The 25,545-nt window shown below is 39.5% G+C and overlaps 2 protein-coding genes across 2 annotated transcripts; one reads left to right on the top strand and one right to left on the bottom strand.

The window, feature by feature from the left end:
* The first annotated feature begins 2,273 nt into the window (after positions 1–2,273).
* On the top strand, positions 2,274–20,110 carry LOC144634322 (zinc finger protein DPF3-like). The gene is made up of 8 exons (XM_078493242.1): positions 2,274–2,345; positions 2,471–2,730; positions 4,182–4,456; positions 9,441–9,546; positions 11,266–11,580; positions 12,712–12,824; positions 19,196–19,277; positions 19,695–20,110. Exons 1-8 carry the CDS (start codon positions 2,305–2,307, stop codon positions 19,781–19,783), a joined length of 1,281 nt encoding a protein of 426 aa, XP_078349368.1. The 5' UTR covers positions 2,274–2,304; the 3' UTR covers positions 19,784–20,110.
* Positions 20,100–24,237, bottom strand: LOC144634328 (NPC intracellular cholesterol transporter 2-like). Its single transcript, XM_078493249.1, has 4 exons — positions 24,106–24,237; positions 22,428–22,541; positions 21,370–21,545; positions 20,100–20,373 (listed from the first exon to the last, which is right to left on the bottom strand). The coding sequence occupies exons 1-4, from the start codon at positions 24,188–24,190 to the stop codon at positions 20,287–20,289; spliced, it is 462 nt and encodes a 153-aa protein (XP_078349375.1). The 5' UTR covers positions 24,191–24,237; the 3' UTR covers positions 20,100–20,286.
* Between the last annotated feature and the right edge of the window lie 1,308 nt (positions 24,238–25,545).

Genomic DNA, 25,545 nt, shown 5'->3' with positions numbered 1-25,545 from the left:
AACAAACCAACCGTTTCATTAGTTTGATTTTGGTTGAAAATGTTGATCGACTTACCCCAAAAAAAAAATACCAACCTACCCAAAACGGTTGGTTGCAATTTTGACACGACACGACCTAAATGTTTGAATCAGCCTCATTTAACATAGGATAACCACAACTCTGTTATATCGAGGGCAAAATGTGCAAAAATAAGATCAGTAACACCAAGATATAAAATTTATTGTGGCATGGTTCGCCGGCGAGGACTCGAACATCGATTTATAATTAGTCCTGCGGTAAGCATTTGATCGTTAGTCCCTTTCCGGTCCCGCTTTTTTAATATCTAGCATAGTTTTAAAATATATAGCAATTTATCCCCATTGATTCAGTAGTTTAAGTTTGTCGTGAAGAACAGGATTCAACACAGTTGTCATCAATGAGTCAGTCATGAGTCCCCAGGGGGGTACTCCGGCTTGTAAATGACGGGGATGATCGAAGGATTTTTTTGGGTTTGAAATTTTCGATTCCGGTTTTTTTGGGGGTTGGAAAATTAGGTAACTATTTTTTTTTGGGTGACTTGATTTAAATAGGGGATTTTTTGGGGTATTAAAAACGAACTAAAGTACCTTGGCGCGGCCTTGGCGTATTTATAGTATGATGAATAAACAAACACGAGCGTTCAATTTTTTATGGTTTTCTTTGTGTTATATTATTGCCCCTCCTGGCAATTTAGGGGTAATTTGACAAGGGATTTTTTTGGGAGTTATTTTTGGTTCAGGGATTTTCTTGGGTAATGTCGGAAGATTTAGGAATTTTTTTGGGTCCTGAGTTTTGCCTCCATTCGATCATCCCCGTCATTTACAAGCCGGAGTACCCCCCCTGGGCATGAGTCATGGGTTTTTCATATACGCCCATTGCAAGTACCGCACGTGAGACCCGGCCCGTACTCAACGATAAGTTATTTCCCAAACGGTCCATTCTTTTTATCCAATATCGAAAGTTCCAGTCCATTCTTAAAAATGCCACACGTGTCGTTACCGTATGAAATAAAGTAAAACAAACCGTCTTAAATCTGAAAATATCGCCGATCCACTTGTACTGCAAAATTGGTGTAAAAGAATTCTAAAGATACATGGTGGATAAAAAAAACCCGTTAAAATTAAATAACGGGGTGTTAAACAAGGAAACAAATCATTGACTGTTTGCAAGCAAATCTGAAAGCAAAGCTTTGTGTTTTATTTATATTTATCTTTTCAATGCACATCGCTTTTAAAAAGTGACCGGCATTGTTTAGGGATATTGACTTTAGAGACCGTAGTTATTGTATTCAATAACATAACAATCTCATGGAATTAAACTGTAATTTGTTCTTTGAATGAAAACGATCTAAAGCCGTTTCTTTACACGCGACTAAAATAACGCAGCTTGACAACTTGGCATTTTCAATCTCATGTTTACTAGACTTGGTAACCCTCAGAAATACACCCGGTGTTTGCCAACGTGGTACAAAGAAGTCCTATGTTCGCCAGGAAAGTCTATATTTTCCTCTAAACGTTCGATTCCAGTCATTAAGGACGATTTACGGTTTCGAATGATATTGGACGAAATACTGAAACATTCTGCCACGCAAGGAGTCATGGTTGGGTCCCCTCCCCCCACGCGCGCCTTTGACTTAACATCAGGCAGAAGACACAAAAATAACAGTGTTAGGTAACCTTTTTTGCTTTGGACCCACGTATTAATATAACAATAAGTTAGTTGATTGGTTTCCTTTGTTTGCCCGCAAAATTATAAATACTATGCACTGAGATTGGCCTGCTTTCCTATGTTTTGTTTTTGGGGGATTGTAAGAACTCAGATATTATGACTATGTTCCGTTGCAAAGTGGCAAAGCTGATGGCAAAGGTAATCCAAACTCACACCTCTCACCCCCGCCAAGCCGAGTTAATGAAGAATATCGGGAAATGGTTCGTTGAAAAAAGGAAATAAACTTCAGGTCATGTTAATTTTGAGCAGTAGCAAAACGGTTTTTGTATTAGAGCACTATTGTCACTATTACCTAAAGACAACACGTTTTTTTTTTTTTTTTTTCATCGTAAGAGGAGACTAGCTCTGGACGGAGTAGGTCGCCTTCGAGTGATTCTCTAATCACTAGGTACAGTCAAACCCGGACTAAAACAAAACACTCTCATTTCGTGATGCTTTCAGTCGGGTGTGACCGTACCCTAGAAAAAACTGGAATTTTCTCGTGGAAGCGAGGCTGCGTTTGCCAGGCTACATTGTTCAAATAATGCCAGGCTACCAAGCTAACAATACAGACAATAATGGCGGCTCGGGTGATTTCTCGTGAACCAAAAGATCCGCAGTGAGTATCGTGATTTCTTCCTACTTAGTACATAATCTGTCACGACATAACACATGCAGTGGTACTTAAAAATACAGAGAATCTCTTTAAGGCGTTTGATTGTTTTTTGGCGTTTCAATATGCAGAGAATTGTACAAAGAGGCTTTGGAAAACGTCTCGGCATTTAACTCTCGGCTTCGGTATGAGCGCCGACTTCGCATTCCGTTTATCGATGCACAGACGGGTATTGCCATGAACAACTGTCATCTATGGATAAGCAAACTCGAACGTCAACCTGGGCAAACGCCGCACTATATTTACAGTTACCCAGCTAGGAGGTGGCGAAAAAAGAAACGGCCTCCCCCGGCAGAGCGCTCAAGTGAAGTCAAAGCCTCTGAGACAGAAGGTAAGGTCCGGGGGGGGGGGAATAGGTGCCGCTGTTTGGTGCGTGGAACTGCAAATTAATCTGCCTTTCAATTGCATCTTTTTAATAAGAATAGCGCCTATTGTTATAATGCCTTGTTTTTAAATTACTCTGAAACATGAAAATCAAGTGTCAAGAAATGACACTGTACCCATTTCACCTTCTGTGAGGCCAGTTTTCAGAGGAAACCAAACATTGTATTCCCAGCCTAAACTGCAGAATACAGGGCCATTTTTCTAGCTATGCTAATTTAGGTGGCTCATTGGCTTGTCAGTCACTGATAATCAAACGAGCCAACGAGCCACTTTATAATCTACCTTCCTCGTTTTATTAATGTAACCCCAAACAGAGAATAACCACTGCACACTTTATTTGCATGCATGTAACATCGTGACTGCCATTTTGATAGGTGTGATTAACAAAGATCTCTTAGTACGGTCAACTCTTGCCTTGCGGACACCCCAAAGCCCGCGAATATGAATTAATAAAAATGACTCCTGCTTTAGGAGGCAAGCATGGCCGAGTGGTTAAGGGTGCTGGTGTTGTAATCCAGAGGTCCCTGGTTCAAGACCTGCCCCTGCCACTAGCTGGATTTGTTTCTCGGTCGTCCCGAGTTCAAATCCTTGGTCACGCTTTGAATATAGCCAACTGGTATGCCTCCTGCCAGTTGGGATGTTTAACCATGTTATGTTCATTTAAAATGTTTGTTTCCCCTGTTTCAGTGGCATGCCTGTAAACTAGCTATCTCGAAGCTAAGTGCATGACCACTATAAACAACATTTACTTTTTTTTACATTTTTTACTACTATGGACTTTTTCGATTGCGGCCAGCAAATGGTGTTCCCGAAGGTGTCTTTAATAGTGAGAGTTGACTATAGCTTCTTTTGTTAGTTCTACTAATGAGACCACATCCAGTAAAAAGCTATAGAACTGCTGTCATTAGCGTACCCCTCAAAATATTGCAATAACTGACTGACTGACTGACTAACAGTAACAGTAACAGTAAATCTTTATTGTGCCTTACACTCCAGAGGGAGGTATTGGTCTAGTTACAATAAAGGTGTTACAGCAACTATGCTAACAAATTACTTAATAACAAACAATGAAATTACAATGCAAACGATTACGGTAATTATTGGACTATTAATTATACAACTATTTATTGATATAACTTTCAATTTAAAATTTATTTTCTTTTTTGAAACATTAGGAAGATATATTTAGCTATGACTGACTGACTGACTGACTGACTGACTGACTGACTGACTGCCTGACTGACTGACTGACTGACTGACTAACAGTAACAGTAAAACAGTAACAGTAAATCTTTATTGTGCCTTACACTCCAGAGGGAGGTATTGGTCTAGTTACTGACTGACTGACTGACTTGATCATTTCTTGACCACCATTCTGTGGCGGTTCTTGACAAACAGAGCAAGTGAGTGAAAGCATGGACACTATGGAATCTGAAGGAGTTCTTCCAGAAGAATCTGAAGCAGACCACACCAGGGAAGTTTCTGCAGTCAAAGAAGAGGAAATGAGAATGATAGACAGTGATGGAGAGGAAGAAGTGCAGGACGACATTGGTGCTTTGTCATCTGATGACGAGGAGTTCTATGTTGGGAAGAAGAAACCCATCAGCAAAGGACGACCACGCAAGAAGACCCACCATGTCACAAGTGTATTTCCAGAGCCTCCAGTCCATCATGTAAGAGAAACATGTTTTGCAATGGTTTTATTGTGTGGGAGGCACTGTGGCCTATGGTCAGTGTGATGGACTCCGGATAAGCAGTCCGGATTCAAGCCCTGGCTGGGGTAACTGTGTTGTGTTCTTGGGAAAAACACTTTACTCTCATAGTGCCTCTCTCTACCCTAATGGCAGCCAATTTATTTATTCTTTTATATGTATGTTAATTAGCCCTACTGGCCTCGTCAGCATGTGAAAAATTCAAAAGAATTTTTACTCTAAAACGAGGCCAGTAGGGCTAATTAACATACATATAAAAGAATAAATAAATTGGCCGCCATTATGAAAGTGGTGTATAAGTGGGGTACTGGCGAAATAATGCTGGGGGGTATCCTGCAATGGACAAGTCCAGGGGAATTAGAAATATTCCTAGCTGCTTAATGTTGTAATCAAAACTGGGATAAGCTCCAGCAGTATGGGCCACTTGGCTCAAGGCCCCAGGGGGGTACTCCGTCTTGTAAATGACGGGGATGATCGAATGGAGGCAAAACCCAGGACCCAAAAAAATCCCTAAGTCTTCCGACATTACCCAAAAAAATCCCTGGACCAAAAATAACACCCAAAAAAATCCCTTGTCAAATTACCCCTAAATTGCCAGGAGCAGCAATAACATAACACAATAACGCTTGTTTTGTTTATTCATCATACCATAAAAACGCCAAGGCACTTTAGTTCGGTTTTAATACCCCAAAAAATCCTCTATCTAGATCAAGTCACCCAAAAAAATACTTGCCAAATTTTCCAACCCAAAAAAATCCCGGAATCGAAAATTCCAACCCCCAAAAAATCCTTTGATCATCCCCGTCATTTACAAGCCAGAGTACCCCCCTGGGCTCAAGGCTTCCCTTTACCGTATAGAATTGTGTAATAGTTTTTACCTATAATGACTGTTTATTCGTCACCATTGCAGTTAAAAACTGTTACAGGGATAAAATTGTGAGAAGTGCTCTGTAGTCCAGCCATATGGTGCTAAAAAATACTGGAATTGTGCACTTTGAGGTAAAAGCACCAAATTTGGCATGGTGATAGTATTTAAGTTGCTGAACAATATTAGCTATGGACCCCAGCCAGGGGGGCGATTTTGTACTAAGGGGGGTGGGGTGGTTACAATTTTCAAAGAAATTACTGTAATTCAAGAAAAAAAGGTGTACAGTTGAGCCGAATTTGTTATATGTAGTAGTACTTACTTACTATTCAGGTTGCAGAACAATATTAGGTATTTACCCCAGCAAGGGGGGTATTTTTTGTACTAAGGGGGGTGGGGTGGTCACAATTTTCAAAGAAAGTACTGTAATTCAAGAAAAAGGTGTACAGTTAAGCTGAATTTGTAAGATGTGATAGAACTTGCTTACTGTTCAAGTTCCTGAAGAATATTAGGTATTGTCCCCAGCAAGGGTGGGGGAGATTTTTTGTACTAAGGGGGATGGGGTGGTTACAATTTTCAAAGAAAGTACTGTAATTCAAGAAAAAAGTTGTAAATTTGAGCCGAATTTGTTAGATGCGATAGAACTTGCTTACTGTTCAAGTTGCTGAACAATATTACGTATTGTCCCCAGCAAGGGGGGGGGTTGTACTTGTACTACAAATGGCTGTAATTTACCGAAAAGGTGAAGAGTTGAGCTGAATTTGCCATACTAACAGTGCACAATGTCCTGAGATATGTCATCTGACTCCAACCAGACGTTCTTCACAAACGGGGTGTATAACCAGCACGCAGGGGAGGGGGGTGGGGTAGTACGTACCATGGTATTTTTTGACTTTGTAAAGTAAGCAAACTTAATCCTCTCCCTCGTATGTCCCACTGCATTTACAAAGCACAGTCCAAGACATGACAGATTTCTAATATTTACAACGTTCTCTGTAACCCCAGCATTGCACCCTCATTTCACCAGCTCCCTGGCATGCTGTTGATGCTTCAGGTGATGTGGTCCACTGAGGCTCACATGCATCTGACTCAGATTGTGCCCATCCCCATTCACTAAGAGAAGGTAGTTCAGGATTAGATACAATGCACTGTCCTCAACAATGACCAGCTTGGTAGGCCACTATCTTGTTGTGTTGTACTAATGCATCAGCGGTAGAGGGTTGTTCTCAAGGGTCCTACCTTCTGTGCAAAAACGAACTTTCCTGGCATCATTGTCTCCTTGGCACGGACTTGTCTGGTCATACAACAGCACCACAAATCTTTCCAGCAAACGCATACTAGGCATTTTGTTGAGGACCATGAAAGCTATAGTGGCTTCTCCATAGGACATCCATGTGGCCCATACTGTACTGTGCTCTTTCCTCGTCCTTAGAATGCTGATCACAGCCTGTAAAGGCGTGGAAGATGTGCAACACTTGTGATTTCTCATCTCCAAGAGACCTGACGATATCAAGTATTGCTTACCAACTCCAAATGCAATCACATCTCACTATACTCTTAATTGATTTAAATTTAAGTTGGAAATAGCGAGCATTGTGATATTAATGTCTTCTGTACGAGGAATGAACTTGCTGTACACAATCAGATGCAATTAAAATTAGCCTTGTAGCAGCCTCCTTGTGCATGCAAGGTGATATTTCAGGCGTAACATCAACTGAAGATGACAATACGAGAGTGTCGCTTGTAGATAGAATACATTTTGTTTGCTTCACATGGCAACGTGATCATCTCCTAAGCTAGATATGCTCTGTTTTGTTGGACTCTTCCTTCAGAAATTCTCCCCACTTAGCAGGAACCCTTACATCTGTTTCTACTCTGGCGACCTGCGACCTGCAAGTAAGCGTAAAGTCCGACTTGTTTAAGTGTATGGAAAAACTAGCTGACACCAAACCAATCTATAACCCCAGTAGTAGATGTGATGCTTATCGATTGTACTGCCCCTGTCAACATATTAAAGCCGTCTGGAACATGTAAAACATTCTCTGGCTATGCATATCAAGTTAACTTGCCGCAAATCAGTAACCAGCTACCGAGTGTGCAGCAGATTGATATCATCTTGGAAAGATGCATACCAAACTCGTGACAAGCGTGGAAGAGGTGTCCGTCGCAGAGTAGAAGCAGATGTAAGGCTTCCTGATAGTTGGGGAGCATCTCTGAAGGAAGAGTCCAACAAAACAGAGCTGATTTTATATGTGCGTGCACAGCAAGGTATTGACAAGATAATTCTTTGTACAGTAGACACTGGTGTTGCAGTAGTGCTTGCTCTGGAGATATGAATTGCATTTGGAGTTGGTAAGCAATACTTGACATCGTCAGGCCTCTTGAAGATGAGAAATCTCAAGTGTTGTACACCTTTACAGGCTGTGATTAGACATCAGCATTCTAAGGACAAGGGAAGAGCACAGTATGGGCCACATGGATGTCCTATGGAGAAGCCACTATAGCTTTCATGGTCCTTAGCAAAATGCCTAGTGTGCAGGATGTTCTAAATGCTATGCCTGTGCTGGAAGGATTGGTGGTTCTGTTGTATGACCAGCAAGCCCGTGCCAAGGAGTCAATGATGCCAGAAAAATTTTTGCACAGAAGGGAAGAACCCTTGCGAACATCTCCCCTACTGCTGATGCATTAGTACAAACACAACAAGATAGTGGCCTACTAAGCTGGTCATTGTTGAGGAGAGTGCGCTGTATCTAATCCTGACTACCTTCTCTTAGTGAATGGGGATGGGCACAATCTGAGTCAGATGCATGTAAGCCTCAGTGGACCACATCACCTGAAGCATCAACAGTTTTCCAGGGAGCTGGTGAAATGAGGGTGCAAACCTGAGTTAGGTTGCAAAGAACATTGTTCAAGACTGGCATGTCTTGGACTGCGCTTCATACATGCGGTGGGGAATGCGAGGGAGAGGATTAAGTTTGCTTACTTTACAAAGTCAAAAAATACCATGGTATGTACTTCCCCCACCCCCCCTCCCCTGCGTGCTTGTTATACACCCCTTTTGTGAAGAACTTCTGGTTGGAGTCAGATGACCTATCTCAGGACATCGTGCACTGTTAGTATGGCAAATTCAGCTCAACTCTTCGCCTTTTCAGTAAATTACAGCAATTTGTTTGAATATCGCAACTACTCCACCCCCCTAAATACAAAAAACCTCCCCCCTTGCTGGGGACAATACGTAATATTGTTCAGTAACTTGAACAGTAAGCAAGTTCTATCACATCTAACAAATTCGGCTCAAATATACAACTTTTTTCTTGAATTACAGTACTTTCTTTGAAAATTGTAACCACCCCATCCCCCTTAGTACAAAAAATCTCCCTCCCCCTTGCTGGGGACAACACCTAATATTGTTCAGGAACTTGAACAGTAAGCAAGTTCTACCACATCTTACAAATTCAGCTTAACTGTACACCTTTTTCTTGAATTACAGTACTTTCTTTGAAAATTTTGACCACCCCACCCCCCTTAGTACAAAAAATACCCCCCTTGCTGGGGTAAATACCTAATATTGTTCTGCAACCTGAATAGTAAGTAAGTACTACTACATATAACAAATTCGGCTCAACTGTACACCTTTTTTCTTGAATTACAGTAATTTCTTTGAAAATTGTAACCACCCCACCCCCCTTAGTACAAAATCGCCCTCCTGGCTGGGGTCCATAGCTAATATTGTTCAGCAACTTAAATACTATCACCATGCCAAATTTCGTGCTTTTACCCCAAAGTGCACAATTTTTTCACCATATGGTCGGACTACTGTTGTTACAGCTGTAGTTGACATTTAGTCCAGCCGTTTTGTTTTTGTAAATTTTGACGTTATTGTTCCTTTGATAAAGTCATTTCATTTAATTCAAGGGCATGTTGAATAATATTGCCAAGGAAATGTAAATTGTGTCTCACTCAAAAAACGTGAAATTATAGTGATTCAAAATACAAAATGTTTGCAAAATCACGAAATTTAAATCTCGCAAAATGTGCGCACCTCATAATCGCAAAATTGCCCATTTTTATTTACTGTAGAAGACAATCTCTCAGATTCCTGGCCTTCTGCATGTGCGAAATATCACCAAGGAAGAGTTAGCCAGGATGGATCCAGAGGAACGGAAAAAGCCTTATGCATGCGAAAGTAAGTTGATAGATAGAGCGGTTTTCACTTGAGTGTCGAAAGTTTTTTTGGTTTTGTATTACTACGCTTAGTGATTGGCTTAATAATCTCGCGCCACTTTCTCAGCCAATCAGGAGTAAAACCAAAACCAATCGTGACTAGTTCGCGCACGTTTTTCCGCGCTTCGTGCCAGCTACATGTATTTGATCGAGTTTTGATTGGTTCACTGTATTGTCTGTGCCCTATTGGCCAGAGTAATTACTTTGGTTTTGGTTTTACGACACTCAATTTAAAACTGCTCTAACCACATATTTAAGTTTGATGTACCCTTACCCTGACAAAATTATAAATTTAATACAAAAAGTAATTAAAATATAGTAAGATTACTGGCTGCCTGGAATAAGCATAGGGGCTAGTCTAGTGGAGCCAGGCAGCCAGTTGACATTAGCATTACTAGGTGAAAATAAATTACAGGTCGGCAAGAGGAACAAATTCAAACTTAAGTTTGAAATAGATCAATAATTTTTTAATATAATTATTATTGTCTGCTGCTCATCCTGTTTTATAAATGCCAGGTTAACAATTTACAAAACCAAAGTTTTCTCAAAATTTGTAGTTCTGTACATGTTATGACGTACCTCTTTTTGATCATTCAATTAATGCCTTGTTGAAAATGGGTTTTAGTGCATATACAAACAGTGTTTGTATATGTACTGAAACCTATGTAAAATTTTTAATACGGGGAATTTAATATTAATATTTAATAATCTTGATAATATGTTGTTATTATCTCTTGTCCGGTTTGACAAAAAATGCAATTTCCAATAAATGAGGACAGAAAAGTGTTTTAAACCAACTGTGTTACATGTACAGTGTACATTTGGATATACACCACTCAATGCTCCCCTCTTGAGAGGCTTGCTAGATTTGATCCAAAAATCTGTGCTACTTAACAATTAGACTATGAGCCCGAGTTTTCTATGAGCGAATAGTCAATAGTTGACTATCGCTCATAGAAAACAAGGGCGAGTAGTCTAATTGTTTTAGTAGAAACTCTTGAAGGACTGCAGTCCAAAAACCTACAATTTTTACGTTCTTATAAGCCAAAAATGAAGAAAAATTAATCTTTAAATGAGCAACGAGCGTGCAATCGTTTTCTATCAGCGATTATAGTTCACCACTAAATTTTCTCCGATTCTGATTGGTTTAAATTGAACACGTGACGCGATAGTGCCAGCGCGCCGGAGGGCACTATCAGCCCATAGTGCTCTCCCGAGCGCACCCGTGCCTTTTTTTGTAAACAAGCGTGCCTGCAGACAAAAAAAAACAACCAAATTCACTCTGGTCAACTAGCATATTTGCCCTCGAAGCTTCGCTTCTCGGGCTAATATTTGTTTTAAGAACATCAAATTTCCGCGGGGCAACTATCAGCCGATAGTTCCTCGACAGAATCACTCTATTTTTAAAATAGAAAACAGTGGGAGAACCAATCAGATTCGCGGATTTTCAATAGAACACGGTTGAGTTTTTACTAATGATGGTTGCGACTTAACAGATATCAGCATACACTTCTTTCCTGTGATTGGTTGTACCAGGCAACAATCATTCCAAGATGCTAGATGCACATGCTAAGCTATGTAATCAGCATGGAACACGTCCAGGGCATAGGGCAACAGGGTATTGATACAGTAAGCCTTGTGTGTTGTTATTTCTTTCTGATGTTTTGTTACATTCTGTTAGTTTGTGGTAGACGCTACAAGAATGGCCCTGGACTGAAGTACCACTACACACATTATAATCATGAGCAGGAGTCAGGTGCAACACACCACGAGGAGCCAGTGATCTCTCACCCATCGACCCCAGCAACCAATGCTCCTGCAGAGTCTCCAAAGGTTCCTCCGTCACCTCCACAGCAAAGAGGCCCAGGACGTCCCAAGAAGCTTCCAGGGGCATCTCCAAACAACTACTGTGATTTCTGTCTGGGTGATGTCTTTGAGAACAAGTCGACAGGATTTCCTGAAGAGCTGTTATCATGTGCAGACTGTGGCAGATCAGGTACCATTGAACTTCTCTGTACGGACACCTCTCTAATATGGCCACCTGTCTATTACGGATAATCTCTGATGTCCCAACAAAATTCTCAGAAAACCTCTATAATACGGACCCTCTCTTATACAGACAACGGGCACTAAATGGTGGCCCCAGGGAACAAATTCATATTTATAAACTTAGCCTCTTTATTACGGACACTCTAGTGATCAGGCGATAAAATTTTGTGTTCATAATGCAATTTCCTGTTTGTGGTTACAAAACAACAATGTAACAATTTATCCATCTAAGATGTTTTAGGATTTGTGCCAAGCGTTTTTTGCGGTTTTCAGTGAAATGTGAACTCTGAAATTCAAAATCCAACAAACGATTGTGTTTTTTGCTGTTGTCAATCATAATATTATGGCGAAAGCTAAGGAACCATGGAAAACAGAAACAAACAGAATGGATCGAAATCTACAAATCAAAGCCACAAGACTAGACCTTTTGACCCAATTGAAGTGAACTTCTGTTTCCCAAGAGGTCCGCTAAGATGATCGATGCAGCAAAAAGTGTAAACCTTTGGTTGAGGACTGAATTTCAGAGTTCGCATTTCACTGAAAACCGCAATAATTTTTTACCTGCAGCATTGCATTGCAGAACATTTAAGCTGTCAGTGAGTTCAAATTAAAATGATGTTATAGTGGTGACCTCTCTAATACGGACACCTCTCCAATACGGACACTTTGCTCTGTCCCTTTGGTGGCCGTATTAGAGAGGTTCAATCATGCTGTATGTGTTGTTTTGTATGGGGAGCAGGGATGGCGCAGTGGTGAGAGTGCTCGCCTCCCACCAATGTGGCCCGGGTTCGATTCCCGGACTCGGCGTCATATGTGGGCTGAGTTTGTTGTTGTTTCTCGTCCTTGCTCCAAGGGTTTTTCTCCGGGTTCTCCGGTTTTCCTCCCTCCACAAAAACCAACACCTCTAAATTCCAATTCGATCGGGAATCCGAGGGCCACAGGTTTGTCAGTCAAAAGACTGTTATGTGCAACCCTCGTAAAACAAAGTTGATTTTTTACAGTAAGTGTTATGAAGTGTTTGTAGTGATAGATTTACAAGCATTATGTTCTAATTTGTTTGTTTGTTTGTTTTGTTCAGGCCATCCCTCCTGCCTTCAGTTTACCGGCAAGTTGACAGAAAGTGTGAAAAAATACAAGTGGCAGTGCATTGAATGCAAGTCTTGTACTCTTTGTGGAACTTCAGATAACGATGTAAGAATTCTGTGGGTTATATTTAAACAAGTATTTTATGTAGTGAATGGGAGGCGCGGTGGCCTAATGGTAAGTGCGCCGGACTCCGGATCGAGCCGCCCGAGTTCGAGCCCCGGCCGGGGTCACTTATGTTGTGTTCTTGGGCAAGACACTTTACTCTCATAGTGCCTCTCTCCACCCAGGTGTATAAATGGGTACCGGCGACATAATGCTGGGGGGGAACCCTGCAATGGACTAGCATCCCATTCAGGGGGGAGTAGAAATATTCCTAGCCGCTTAATGCTACGGAAACCGGGATAAGCTCTTGCAGTGTGGGCCGCTTGGCTCGTGGCTTCTCCTTTATGTAGTGAGGCTGCACACTGGAGACATTTATTTTGAAACAGCCTACATGTATCAACATTTTATTAAAATTATTTTTCACTGTAACTGATTGACAAAAACAGAACATGGTAGAGAATTGAAAAGAGAAGTCTCTTCAACCAACCTGTAATAACCACCCTCCAAGTTTATTTTTTTCCTTAGTGGCCAATTGGCCACCAGCTGCTCAAGTTTGGTCGCCAGTGAAAAATTTTAGTCATTAAAAAATTAAGCTCATGCTTTCAATCCTTCTTCTCAATTTTAGTTGCCAGGCAGGCGACTTCTGAATCTGTTCCAATTTACCATAGGCGCCAGCTTCAAAATTTTAGTTGCCATGGCGACTAAAATGGTCTTTACTTGGAGGGTTGAATAATCAAGCTGCACAGGGAAACATAAACACCAGATTTCAAGTTTGAGAGTAACAGCTTGAATGTGTCATAAACTTGATTGTTTTGTTGCAAGAACAATTGATCGTGATTTGAGCAATAACAGCATTTTTATATAAACTCAAAGCAAGTTTCCTGTTGTGTTCTTAATTCCCCTAACCTTTTTAATGATTAAAAGAAAGACTTGGTCTGTTACTACAATTTCATTAAGAGAGGGTCCATATGAAATCCATGCAATATTAAAATTTGAGTCTACATCGACCCTCTCAGATTTCCTTTATATTTTGCATGGGGCTACATATTGAGATGATAATGCTGTAGGTAGAATATTATCGCAAAATTCTTTAACGTGTGGAAGATATCGTGGTCAACGTGCCCATGGTCGGTTTTGAGCCAAAAAATACCTAAATTTTGACTCATCTTTCGACCAAAATATCTCTGCAAATTGAAGCTTTCCATATAAAAATACCACTGTAATTAGTATCACCTAGTACAATTTAAATGATATCATCAAGATTTTTCATCGCTCTCACGTTTAGTAGTAAACCTATTTTAAAAATAAGGTATTTCGGGCAATGCGTGACACTAGAGATTTTAGGTTAAAATTACGTTTGAATATCGCCGATGCGGCGTTATTCTGATGGTTCCATTAGCCATTATTTTGTAAAACATTTACTAAATAATAAATTAAAGTCAAAAAAAGTATGTTAAGTTCAATCGGCACGTATGATTTTAGCGTACAAAAATGTGGTACATGTGAGCAAAACAAAAACAAAGTTCTGAAAGTTTTAGAACGAGTTTCATAACATGATGGATAGGTCGGCTGAGGACGTGTGAAATACCGCTTACATAAATCCAATAAACCTTTTAGCATCTAAAGTGGTTCGTGATGTTAATTATCCGGCTATTTAGTGCCCATAAATACAGACTTACAGCGTGAGAAAAGGTAAACAAGCCACTTGACATGTTCATCAACGATCGAATTCAAGCGTATCTTCACGTGCAGATTGGAAAGAGAAAACGTCGCTCACTCCTGTCTACCTGGTAGTTATAATGTTCACAAACAATTCTGCAAGGATTTAGTCTCCACCTTTCTCGTAAGCGATGGCCTCAGTGCTTCACATTTTCATAAGCCTGGTAAGTTACTTTTCACCCGGGCGCCATGTTGTTTTGGACTAGTACCCAGTCTCTCAAGACTTGCCTCAGTGCTCGATCGAAACGCTGGAATGGACCATTGTTTTACTCGAAGCGTAGTATAGTACAGTACAGACGATTTCTTTCCGTGGCGCTCTCTGTCCAAAAATTTTTCCAGCTGATCTTTCTGCAGACAATGTTTTTTGATGTCTTCAAAAATTTATGTGGGCATTTTGCTATTGCAAAAATTTTTTTTCAGGATTTTTGATCCCACTTGGCCACTCCTCCAAAAAAATAATGTTGCTTCCCTAACTGAATGTTTGATTTATAGTGTGGATGTCAAAATTATGCCAATTGAAAGGTCTTTCAAAGGCCTTGTTAACAAAATCGAAGACCGCGAGTTCGATTTTGTTAATAACGGAAATTACATACCAATTGACTTCACTCAATCTCTATACACTGGGGTTATATCCACCTCTCTCTAGCTCCTGTTCGTACCATATTGCAGATCAATGTGATATATGAAAAAGTTAAAGTAGCTTATATTAATTATACAAATATTACTTTCAAATTAATGAAAACACTAATGAAGTATAATAAACCTTAAGTGAGGTTCTCTGCGACAATGCTTGTGTGTACTACTTCAAAAATCCCTGCAACAAGGCGTTTGTTCGGTGCACCTGCAGCAAATTTGGAAGAGGGAGAATGTAAACTAGTTTTTGAATTCAATACATGAGCTCTCTCATTGGTTAGTTTATATTTTGTCGCAGAAGTGCACACACGCTGCGACAAGGCTGCTTTCACTCATTTTGTCACTGCGATCAGTCGCACGAATTTAAACTGGTTTGAGTTCGTGCCTGGTGCAGCCTCGCCCTCGTGGATCATGCCTTTCGTGCGCTGTCGACATGTCGTCATGCTGACGCGTATATTTGCATTCTGCTCGCTTGCTGCAAGTAGTTTCTTTTTCGTTGCTCTAGCCTTCACTATATCCTTCTTTCTTTCATCCGTGCTCTCCACTGGCTTCGGGCAGTGTGACTTAGGGCTTTCCACAAGTTGCTCGAGATTTCCCAAAAAGTTGCCCGTAATATCTCAAAAAGTTGCTCCAAAAATCCAAAAACGTTGTTTCATATAATAAAGGTTGATCGAAAGTTGCTCCAAAAAATCCAAAACGTACTTCTAACCAAAAAATTTTTTCTAAATATATGCTAATTTCCCTTTGAGAGTAAGATCTTCAAAGCAGTTTTAAGAATTTTACAGCAAAAGTATCTAAATAACATATTAAAGGGAATATTATTTTGTTAAGTGACAAGGATTCCTTCCTGGGATATTGATGACGTCATGTTGCTGACGAGTTTTGTAATGTTTTATACAGAATGAGCTGAATGTTGAAACGTCTTCATGTCCCTCGAAAATCTTCGGCAAAGTCGTAAGTCTTCGGAAAAGTTCGTTGCCTTAGAACAGCACTCGTATATCTTCGGAATCTTCGGTCTGGAATTGCTCAAAATGCAAAAGTTGCTCGAGAGGAAAAAAGTTGCTCCAAGGGGGAAAAAGTTGCTCGAAACATGAAAAAATGCCAAAAAGTTGCCGAGCAACTTGTGGAAAGCCCTAGTGTGACTCAAAGGCCTCGATGTGGGCCGTTTTCTATAGCAACCGTCCAAGCACTTACCTCTCAGTCGGGTTTCCGCTTTCGCCTCGGGGCCACTCCGCTGGTGCCTCATTCCTTTTCATTCCCAGCCAAACCCCGCCTTCAATTCGTTGCGTAGCTTAACAGACATTAACGGCAGAGGTCTCATCCCTGGCGCAGAACAGAAGGACCGTAGACTCTGGGAGCGAGAACGGATCATTCCATCTCAAGTCTCCGGTGCATGCGCACAATTAAACCGGAACCATAAATAGCCCAGAGGGCAGAGGACGGCCCAGTTCGGTCAAGGCTGACGGAAAATGCGCAAGTTCTTGGAACGAAATTTAATGTCCAAACTCGTTTATCAACCGCTGGTTTAGGGGAACGAAGACCCTGGGAACAAGGATCCAGAACAGTTTCAACAAATTTGGAATCACCTGTATCTCTGATAGTGCTCCTACTGATTTCCTAATTTAAAGCTAGAATGACGGACCGACGTGTCGACGGAATTAAATATTTGTATAAGTGTAGATCAGCGTGCCTTTTTACAACTCATATTCGTCTTTGCCTTGACCAGGTTGTTGAAAGTTCGTTTTCAATGATACTCATAATCATACTCTTTTGTTCTATTTTATTTTTCCCGTAGGCAATCCTTAGAATAAATGTAAATGAGTGAAATACTGTAAATGATTTAATAAACGCCCCACTCTTAAATAAACGCCTCCCCCTGAGGTGTAAAATTTGTATTAGAGGCCTCTACTAATAAACGTCCCGTGTCTAATAGAACCCCGCCCCCATCACCCCCCCCCCTCCTCAATAAAAAAAGAAAAAATATATTCGCCTCAAAATTCAAGTAAACGTTTCATGGAGTAAAAAAACGCAATTTTCTTTAGTTAGTTAATTGATTCACTCGGACATCGAAGGGACCAAAGGAGCTAGCTAGCCAACATGGTTAACCCCGATGCGATGACGATGAAGACATCGATATCGAAAATCTGTGAACGACATCTTTAGGCTTTGCATTAGAAAAGATTAGAGTAGTCTCCACTCACAAAATCTGTTTCCTATCTTTATCCGGGAGCAAACTACGCGTCATATTTACATACTTTTTGTCTTTTGTTTCGTTAATTAGAGTGAATCATGGGCTCCTGGTGAAATGAATGCCCCTTTTCTACTAAACGTCTCATATTTATTTAAAACTCCCGCATGTACCCCTTAAATTAAAAAGCCCTGGCGTTTATAAGATTATTTACGGTAAGTCGGTATTAAAGGCTAATTTTTCGATTTCAGATTTTCAAAATTAAAAAAGGTGGAAAATTAAAGCCATGGCAATTTGTGGCGTATTGGATCATTTATATGAGTAATAATATCCCATGGCCCCTGAATGTCAGGTCCTTCTTGAAAGCAATAAACGAAGATGAGATCGCATATATCTGAGTCAGAGTGAATTTGAGAATGAATTTGAGATAAAATAAATCGGTCTGTCACGCAATCAACTATTGTCGGTGTTCTTCGAAGAAGACAGCACCAAAAACACTTGTGCCACAGATTCTTACTGATGAAAAGTGATAATATCTTTGCGTGGAAAATTTTTTTTATATGTGAAAAAACCATTCTAAAAGTCGGTTTTCATATCGGTGGATATTCTTCTCGCCGCCAACTTGTTTTGATAACATCTTTCTTAAATTACTATGGTGCTGGCAAATACGGCAAAACGCAGCTTACACACCAAGAGGGCGATGCCAAAAACCCTTGAAGGAAATGACTTTTATGCAATGATGCTTGCTTGTGGGGATATCTTTCAAATTGGTGCAGTACGACCAGCAGGTCGGTATGACCTTTGTGTTCGTTTGAATTTGTTTAATTTGCTTATTACCAGCCAACACTTCCAGTAGTTAAAACTACTAACGATTTAAAAGTATTTTTATGCAAAAAGCTTCATAACGATGTTTTACTTCTTATAGAATATTTTATTTAGTTTATATTTTACAAACTCTGAATTATCACGTCCGTGTTGAGCTCATTTGTTGTACAAGTTAACACATTTATTGATGCGAACCTGTAATTCCTCTTAAACTTAAAGAGATTTTATTTGATAAATAGGGACACATTTCTTGGCAATCTTTGAATTTCAAATTCAATTGAAGAAACGCCGCATGTCTACAAACAACACTTTTGAAACCCCACTTTTTTGATACGAATTGAATAAGGAGATTTGGAATTTTGCTTTCAGCCAAACGAGAAATGAAAATTTATGAACGTTTTTCTATTTTCGGGATTGATTTTCTTATGTGTATTTTTTTTTATATTTAGCTGTAGCAGAGGATCAAAATGGTGAATATTTTTAGGTAAAATTTAAGTACTTTCCACTGTCTTACAGTTTGATTGACATTTCTTCAAAACAATAAACAATTGAACCAAAATATTGCACATGGTTAATGTACTAGTGAAGTTACACAAGTGTGCCAAATTTGAGGGAAATCGGTGAGATGCGCTGTAGACTCGCCTGCATGGTTCTCGTGCGGACTCACTCTTAAATCATTGAACCTCTCAACCAAAATTTAATCGTTCACTTGAAACTTTGGGATTCAACAAAGTGCAGCACATTGTTTCTTAAATACATGTAGCCCTCTTAGTTTAATTATCTTCCGGTGTTAAATTGATTTTTGAGGGATTATTTTTATGGACAGTTAATATTTTATTGTTTCTATTTTTGTAGTCAAGTTTTTGATTCTCCAGATTTTATGAAAATATTTCTTCATATTCCCAGCAAAAATGTCATGTTCTCTTGATTTGCTGAATGTTAACTAACTAATTACGTACAAAACTACTGTGAATTGCTCTCTTGACTTCATCTGTTTTTTCTACTGTAGGACCAGTTGCTGTTTTGTGATGGTTGTGATCGAGGGTACCACATGTACTGTCTTAAGCCGCCCATGCAGAAACCACCAGAAGGTAAACTGAACATTAATCTCACTAGAATTTATAGGATTTATTTTAAATAGGATTCATCAATTTAAATGCTGGGAGTTACCCTGCAGTGGATTAGGATTCCATCCAGGGGGGAGTAGAAATAATCTTAGTTGCTTCATGGCACTAAGATCGGAGATAAGTGTTAGCCTTATAAACCAGAATTTTTAGTCTAATTTTGGGCACAGTCAACCGCAGAAAGTCTGTATTTAAACATGCACCTGGGTTTGTCAGGAAAACAATTTTGTAGCTTAAAACATGTTAAACAGCATTAAAAAAATTTAAGTGGGACTGGGGACAGCTGCTGAAAATATAAGCTTCTGTAAGCTCATGTGCTAGTGGCACTACAAACCTTCTGCTAATTGTTTAAATTTAACAATGTTTTAACTGCTCCTTTTCTAGGTCACTGGACATGTCAATTGTGTGAAAATCCCGTCACTTCAGCTCCTGCTCCTCCCCCCCACATGATGATGAAGGCAGAATGGCACTGAAATTGTGGTTTATACCCTGAAAACACAAGTGTGCGGCAGTCTATTTTTAGACAGTTCAAGACTTTGTTCTTATCCCTATAGAGCTGTAAAGTGAAGCCTACAAAGTGAAAATCTACATGTATATGTACTATACAACAACAACAACAAGAACAAAACTATAATTATTTTATGATTCTACTCAGAACTCTAAGGTGGTTATAAGGTAGTTGCCGAGGGAGACATGACTGTAATTTAAAGTAACACATAAAAAATACAAGTAATAAAGTACAAGTAACTTTATTAATAAATGACAAGTCCTTTTCTTCAATAAAGCAAAATTGACATCAATATTTCTCGCGATCAATAAATTGTCCTTAATTGAGTACATGAAATAATTTCATTTCCTCAATAAGACAAATAATTATAAGACTACAAGCAAAAAATCATACACATTTCCTTATTGAAAGTCTTTTCACAAGAGATTCAATCTTTAAAGATGGAGAGGAAAAACACAAACATGCTGTCTAGCTGACAATTTGGGCAGCCACCTCCCAACAGTAGACCATTTTGTTACTCTGGTCGTACATTTCCCACTTGACGATAACTTGGATCTGAAAAAAAAAAGGAATTAATAATTTATTGAATTTATATGAATTTCCAGAGAGGTGGGGAGATCTTAGCAAAAATCCCTTCTGTGGGGGAGGTATAAATAATTAATGGCACTATCATAAGAATTTGATTTAGCGCCCTACTTCCAATAAGCGGCCCCTTCCGAATAAACGCTCCCCCCCCCTTTGAATGTGTTTTTGTCAATAAGCGCCCCTAATCTAATAAGCGCCTGGCATTCACTGTACTGTACATTATATATTTACGCTAAAATGAACATTTTTTTAAAAGTAACTGAACTTTCAACATTGTTACTGTTTCAGTTTTTGTTATTGTTAGTTATTTTAATATTTATTGAAGTTTTGTTTTAAACATTTGGTTGTATTCCAAAAAAATTAAAATAATAAGCGCCATGTCTCGAATAAGTGCCCTCCCTTGAGGTGCCAAAAGTAAATAAGCGCCCTGGGCGCTAAATCAAATCATTACGGTACACATTAGAACATTATAGTAAGTTAATCATGGTGCAGATGACTGGAAGTAACTTGTACATTTAAATTCAAAACCAAGTGACAGGCAATCATAAACACTATACGCATCTCTGTTAGGCTATCTCCATTAGTATGGTATTTTTCTGACTAAATCTCAGATGCAAAGCAGGGGTGAAAAATATTGCAATACTAGTGACAGGATTGCATAATGTGGTTCGTACATCAAACCCACAAGAATAGCCCTTGCTCGACATCAAGTCTCCATTAGCTCAGTGGTAAGAGCATCCTTTCTAGAACACGGAGGTTCCTAGGTTCAAATCCCATCTGGTGCTCAGAATTTTTTTCTGAGTATCCTTGTGGTTGATTACTTGTAATTTCTATAGGTATTTGTTATCATCAAAAATATTAGTAAGCATAAGTTTGCTTAGTGAGACTAGCAATGTGACTTCTTGTCATTGTGGAAAGAAAAATAACCTCTTGCACGAGCCTAATAGTAAGTTAGATAGAACTTACTGCAGGGTAGGCAGGCTTGATAGGAAGCACAGTTTTAAATGTGTATGTTTTTCCAGCAGTCATTGGGCATGTGATTCCCTGATCTTTGCATGCATCAGGCTGATCAACAGGGAAAGGCACAAACACTGGACCAACTTTTCCATGAACTTTAGTCGTGGCTCCTGTGATGTTGTTCTCTGCAAAAAATTAGGGAATACTTACAGTTAAAATGGCTAAAGCACAAAGTGAGATAAAGGGACACTGTCACCAGTTTCACTTCAAAAGCTCAAGAGCCTAAGGACATATGGAAACTACGAGTAGTGGTCCCATTTTGTTAAAAATCACTATGCAAGTATACTGAGGCGATAATCAAGTGACATTATTGTGATGCCATCAGGAACTTTAGATCTCAACTTGAAAAAGTCAGGCTGATTTTTTCAAGTTTTGTCCTTGTGGACTGGAAAAACACCTAAAAATTATTATGGCTCCCTTCTTCCTTCAACAACAATTTACTTTATATCTCCATCTTGATGTACTAGGTGCATTTCATGTACGGGAAGACCTATTTGCCAATTTTAGTAATTTTCACAAAAGCATTAAAATCCCAGTGACAGTGTCCCATTGACATAATCTAATTATTTATCCCCTTCTAGGCCGGCCCCCTCCGTGGAATAGATTTGTAAACCTTCAAGGGGCAGCAGATCATAGAAAACGAGAAAGGGTTTGATGATAGCCTGCTTAAAGAATAAACAGGCCCAGCCAAGCAATTTTTTTATTTCAAACTTAACTAGCATGAAATCACTGTTGACACATGAACTTTAGAATGAAAGATTTTTAAAATAATAAAGTGACTGCTTCAAAACCTAAACTACCGGTAATTATTTCTAATTATTTTATTGACATTCACAATGATAATGTCAGATGCAAGCTGCTTTTTTCTGCAAGTAATACCATGGATGGTTCATTTTTTTAGCTAAAATAAAATAAAATTTTACATTTAAAGTGAATAAGAGGTGAGTGTTCAGGTACCCTCCTGAATAACTTCAAGTGACATTTGATAGCAGCAATTCAGTACGTACTTGGTGTAAACTGTACTTGAATTGTCTCCTCGGATCCTTTCTTCAGTTCACATGGCTGCTTGACGCAAGGATCAATGTCAACAAAACTAATCGTTGACGTTGCTTCTTCTTTTCCTAAAACAATCCAAACATAAACTTTGTATTTAAAATATTAAACGGTCGTGCGATAAAAAATCGACACCTCCCTGTCACTTAAATGGTACTTAAGCCCCCCACCCCCCCCCCCCCAAAAAAAAAAATGGGGTGAACCCAAAACCTTTCAAATCGATGTTTCGCCAAGAACAACACATTACAGTATTTTATAGCATCGATTTCTTCGTAATTTTCGCGATTATTTGCAATTTTACAAACCATCAAGTCTACTTTCGCTATAAATTACGAAACCACGCTGTGCCTCGTGAGCTGAGAAGGTTTGCAGTTTCTTCTTTTCCAGTATTAATTAATCGAAACAAAGCAATTTTTTAATTATTTTAAGGCGGGACTTAACATAACGGTTCTTTTTCTGCCGCTTATCATGAGTTTTTGGAAATATCTCGTTCGCTTTTTAGCAATATAAAAACCCTATGCTCGTCCCATAAATCTATGTTTAGGAGATAGTTTTTCTTAAAAGGAGTTGAAAAATTTAGAGAAGATTTAATTTAGTTTTAATATTAGAATTTGAAGTTTAAAATTAGTAGACGGACACCAGACAGTCCCCTGACAACCTGAGGTGCTCTTGCGTGGGGGTCAACTGTCTGTTGGTGTCCCAAAAATAATTTTCTTCCTTTTATTCTTTTTATTTACGTTACCTTCAAATTTACGTTAAGTCCCCCCTTAACCACAGGTATCCGAAGTTCGTTCATTGCGTGCGCGTCGTTTATACACGATATTTCTAAATAGCGCACAGTTTACAAGTAGGGAAATGAAGCGAACGTACTTTAGGTACAAACTCTAACATTTGTTACGTAGTATCGTATCCCGTTTCCGGTTTGCCCCCCCGCTTTGCCCCCCGTTTGGCCCTCTCCTGACATCTCCGGTTTGCCCCCCGGTTGCCCTCCCTCCGATCGTCTCGGCTTGTTGCTTTTGTTTTCTTCGTTCCTCCCTCCCGTGCTCGTTCGCTTTTCTTCCGCTTTGCCCTCCCTTGCCCTCCGCTTTGCCCCCCCCCCTTCGGTGTCCCGCTCTCTCGGTATGCGATTGAAAAACCTTTTAGGGGGGAGGGGGCGTATTATAGCTCATTCTTTGTGCGTCATTGAAATTATTGTGAAAATGCGAAGATTTGAGGATTGAAAAGGAATTCAACGAATAAACTCTAGCTTGAACCAAAAAATAGTCGGTCATTAAAACTTCGGTTACATTTGATAAACCTGGCAAGGCCTTGAAGGTAAAACATGTCGTCGGGCTGTTGAGCACGCTCCCGCACGCTACATGATGCAAGGCCAGATAACCTTTTTTTTCTTTTGATCGCGATACACATTTGTATGAGTAAAATCATTAATCGATGGGATCAGGTCATTAGATCAAGTTCAAATAAGCGTATGAGCGCAAATAAACTCCACTACCTGCAATAAAAAACCGTCAGGTCGCGTCGACCGCGGGCATTGCCTGGCATTGTTTTAATCAATGCAATAAGGTCACTAAAGAGTACATAACGCAAACGACCTCTGGAAAAAAATGGTATCGAAGGGGAAAGGTTACTTACCGCAGTCCATAAACTTCACATGTGTACCGGAGCTCAAAGCAAGAAAACTGAGCACAAAAATGGACAGAATTAGAGATTTTGCCATCTTGAAATCCTTAGTAACACTGCTGTAACGAACGTGCTAGCACACAATACAACTGTACAGAGAAAAGGATCGAATTTATAGCGTGCAGAGTCAAATAGTGAAAGATACTCTTGGACAACGAAGCGATTGGTCGAGGACTTGTCACATGGTGAACGTATGATATGGTGTGACTTGCCACAGGGGTGTCAAGCGACACCCATACAAAAACGATGGGGGTGATAATGGGAACGTTTGTATGGATGGAACTTTTAAGTCTTTTAAAAAGTAACAGAATTTTGTTTTTTTGGCGCTCAAGTTTAAGCCCGGGAGTTTAAGTCTATAGGGGATACCAATTCTAAAAGTAAAAAAATCCTTACTCAGGGCAACGCAATTCATATGCATTATAGTGCATCTCTGACAGAAAATATTTTAAGCAAATTATGCTGTTTTTTGATCGAAAGCCATACATAGCACCAGGCCACAACTTTCATATGGACCCCCCTCCCCTCCCCCTCGGATCTCGACCACCAGCTGTTCAAAGAGCTGTGTACCTTCACGAGGCAGATGTAGATGTTGTAGAACAATTAATTGGATACAAAGAAAACAGTTGAGCAAGTTGTTCTTTTCTCTTACTGTACGAAGGAACAGAGAGATTGTTTACTCAGGCCATTTTGCATTGTGTCGACAACAAAATGGCAACACCGGGTGAATAATACGGCATTCATGCCTGAGCAAAGAAAATTAATAAAGATCAATTACAACTGACCTTTAGACCAGAAAAAAAATCAATGTCGGTGTTATGATCTGCAATGACCTTTTGTTACATTTTGTATACTTTTACTGTGAAAAGTGATGTAAACTAACAATGCGGCATTATTTTTTGTCAGTTTATTATGAAATTCTAAATGAATTTGCTTGTACAGGTCGACAACTGGTTGATTAAACACCGAGATCCCTGAAAACAAAGAAACAGATGGAGTGTACTTTTTATGTTTTTATGTGTTTAGAAGAGTAGCCTGGGATAAGTGCGAAGAACGGCCATATGTGTAATTTTAAAAAAAATTGCCTTAAAATGTTATTTAGATACTTCTGTTGCAGTGAAATTGCATGAAACTGCTTAGAAATCTTACCTTCGAAGGGAAATTAGCATATATTTAGAGAAATTTTCTTGTTAAAAAGCAGCGTTGTGAATTTTGGGGGGCAACTTTCGATCAACTTTTTTAATCAAAAGCAACTTTTTTGATTTTTGGAGCAACTTTCGAGCACCCTTTTCAGTAATTTCGAGGAACTTTTTTATTAATTTCAAGCAACTTGTGGAAAGCCCTACCTTCTGTGCTTTAAGATGCCCTGAATAGCGCTATAGAAATGATTACTAT

Source organism: Oculina patagonica, chromosome 13 (genome assembly GCF_052425735.1).
Source record: "Oculina patagonica isolate OP01 chromosome 13, crgOcupat, whole genome shotgun sequence".
Taxonomy (NCBI): domain Eukaryota; kingdom Metazoa; phylum Cnidaria; class Anthozoa; order Scleractinia; family Oculinidae; genus Oculina; species Oculina patagonica.
This window is presented reverse-complemented; position numbering and strand designations above follow the sequence as displayed.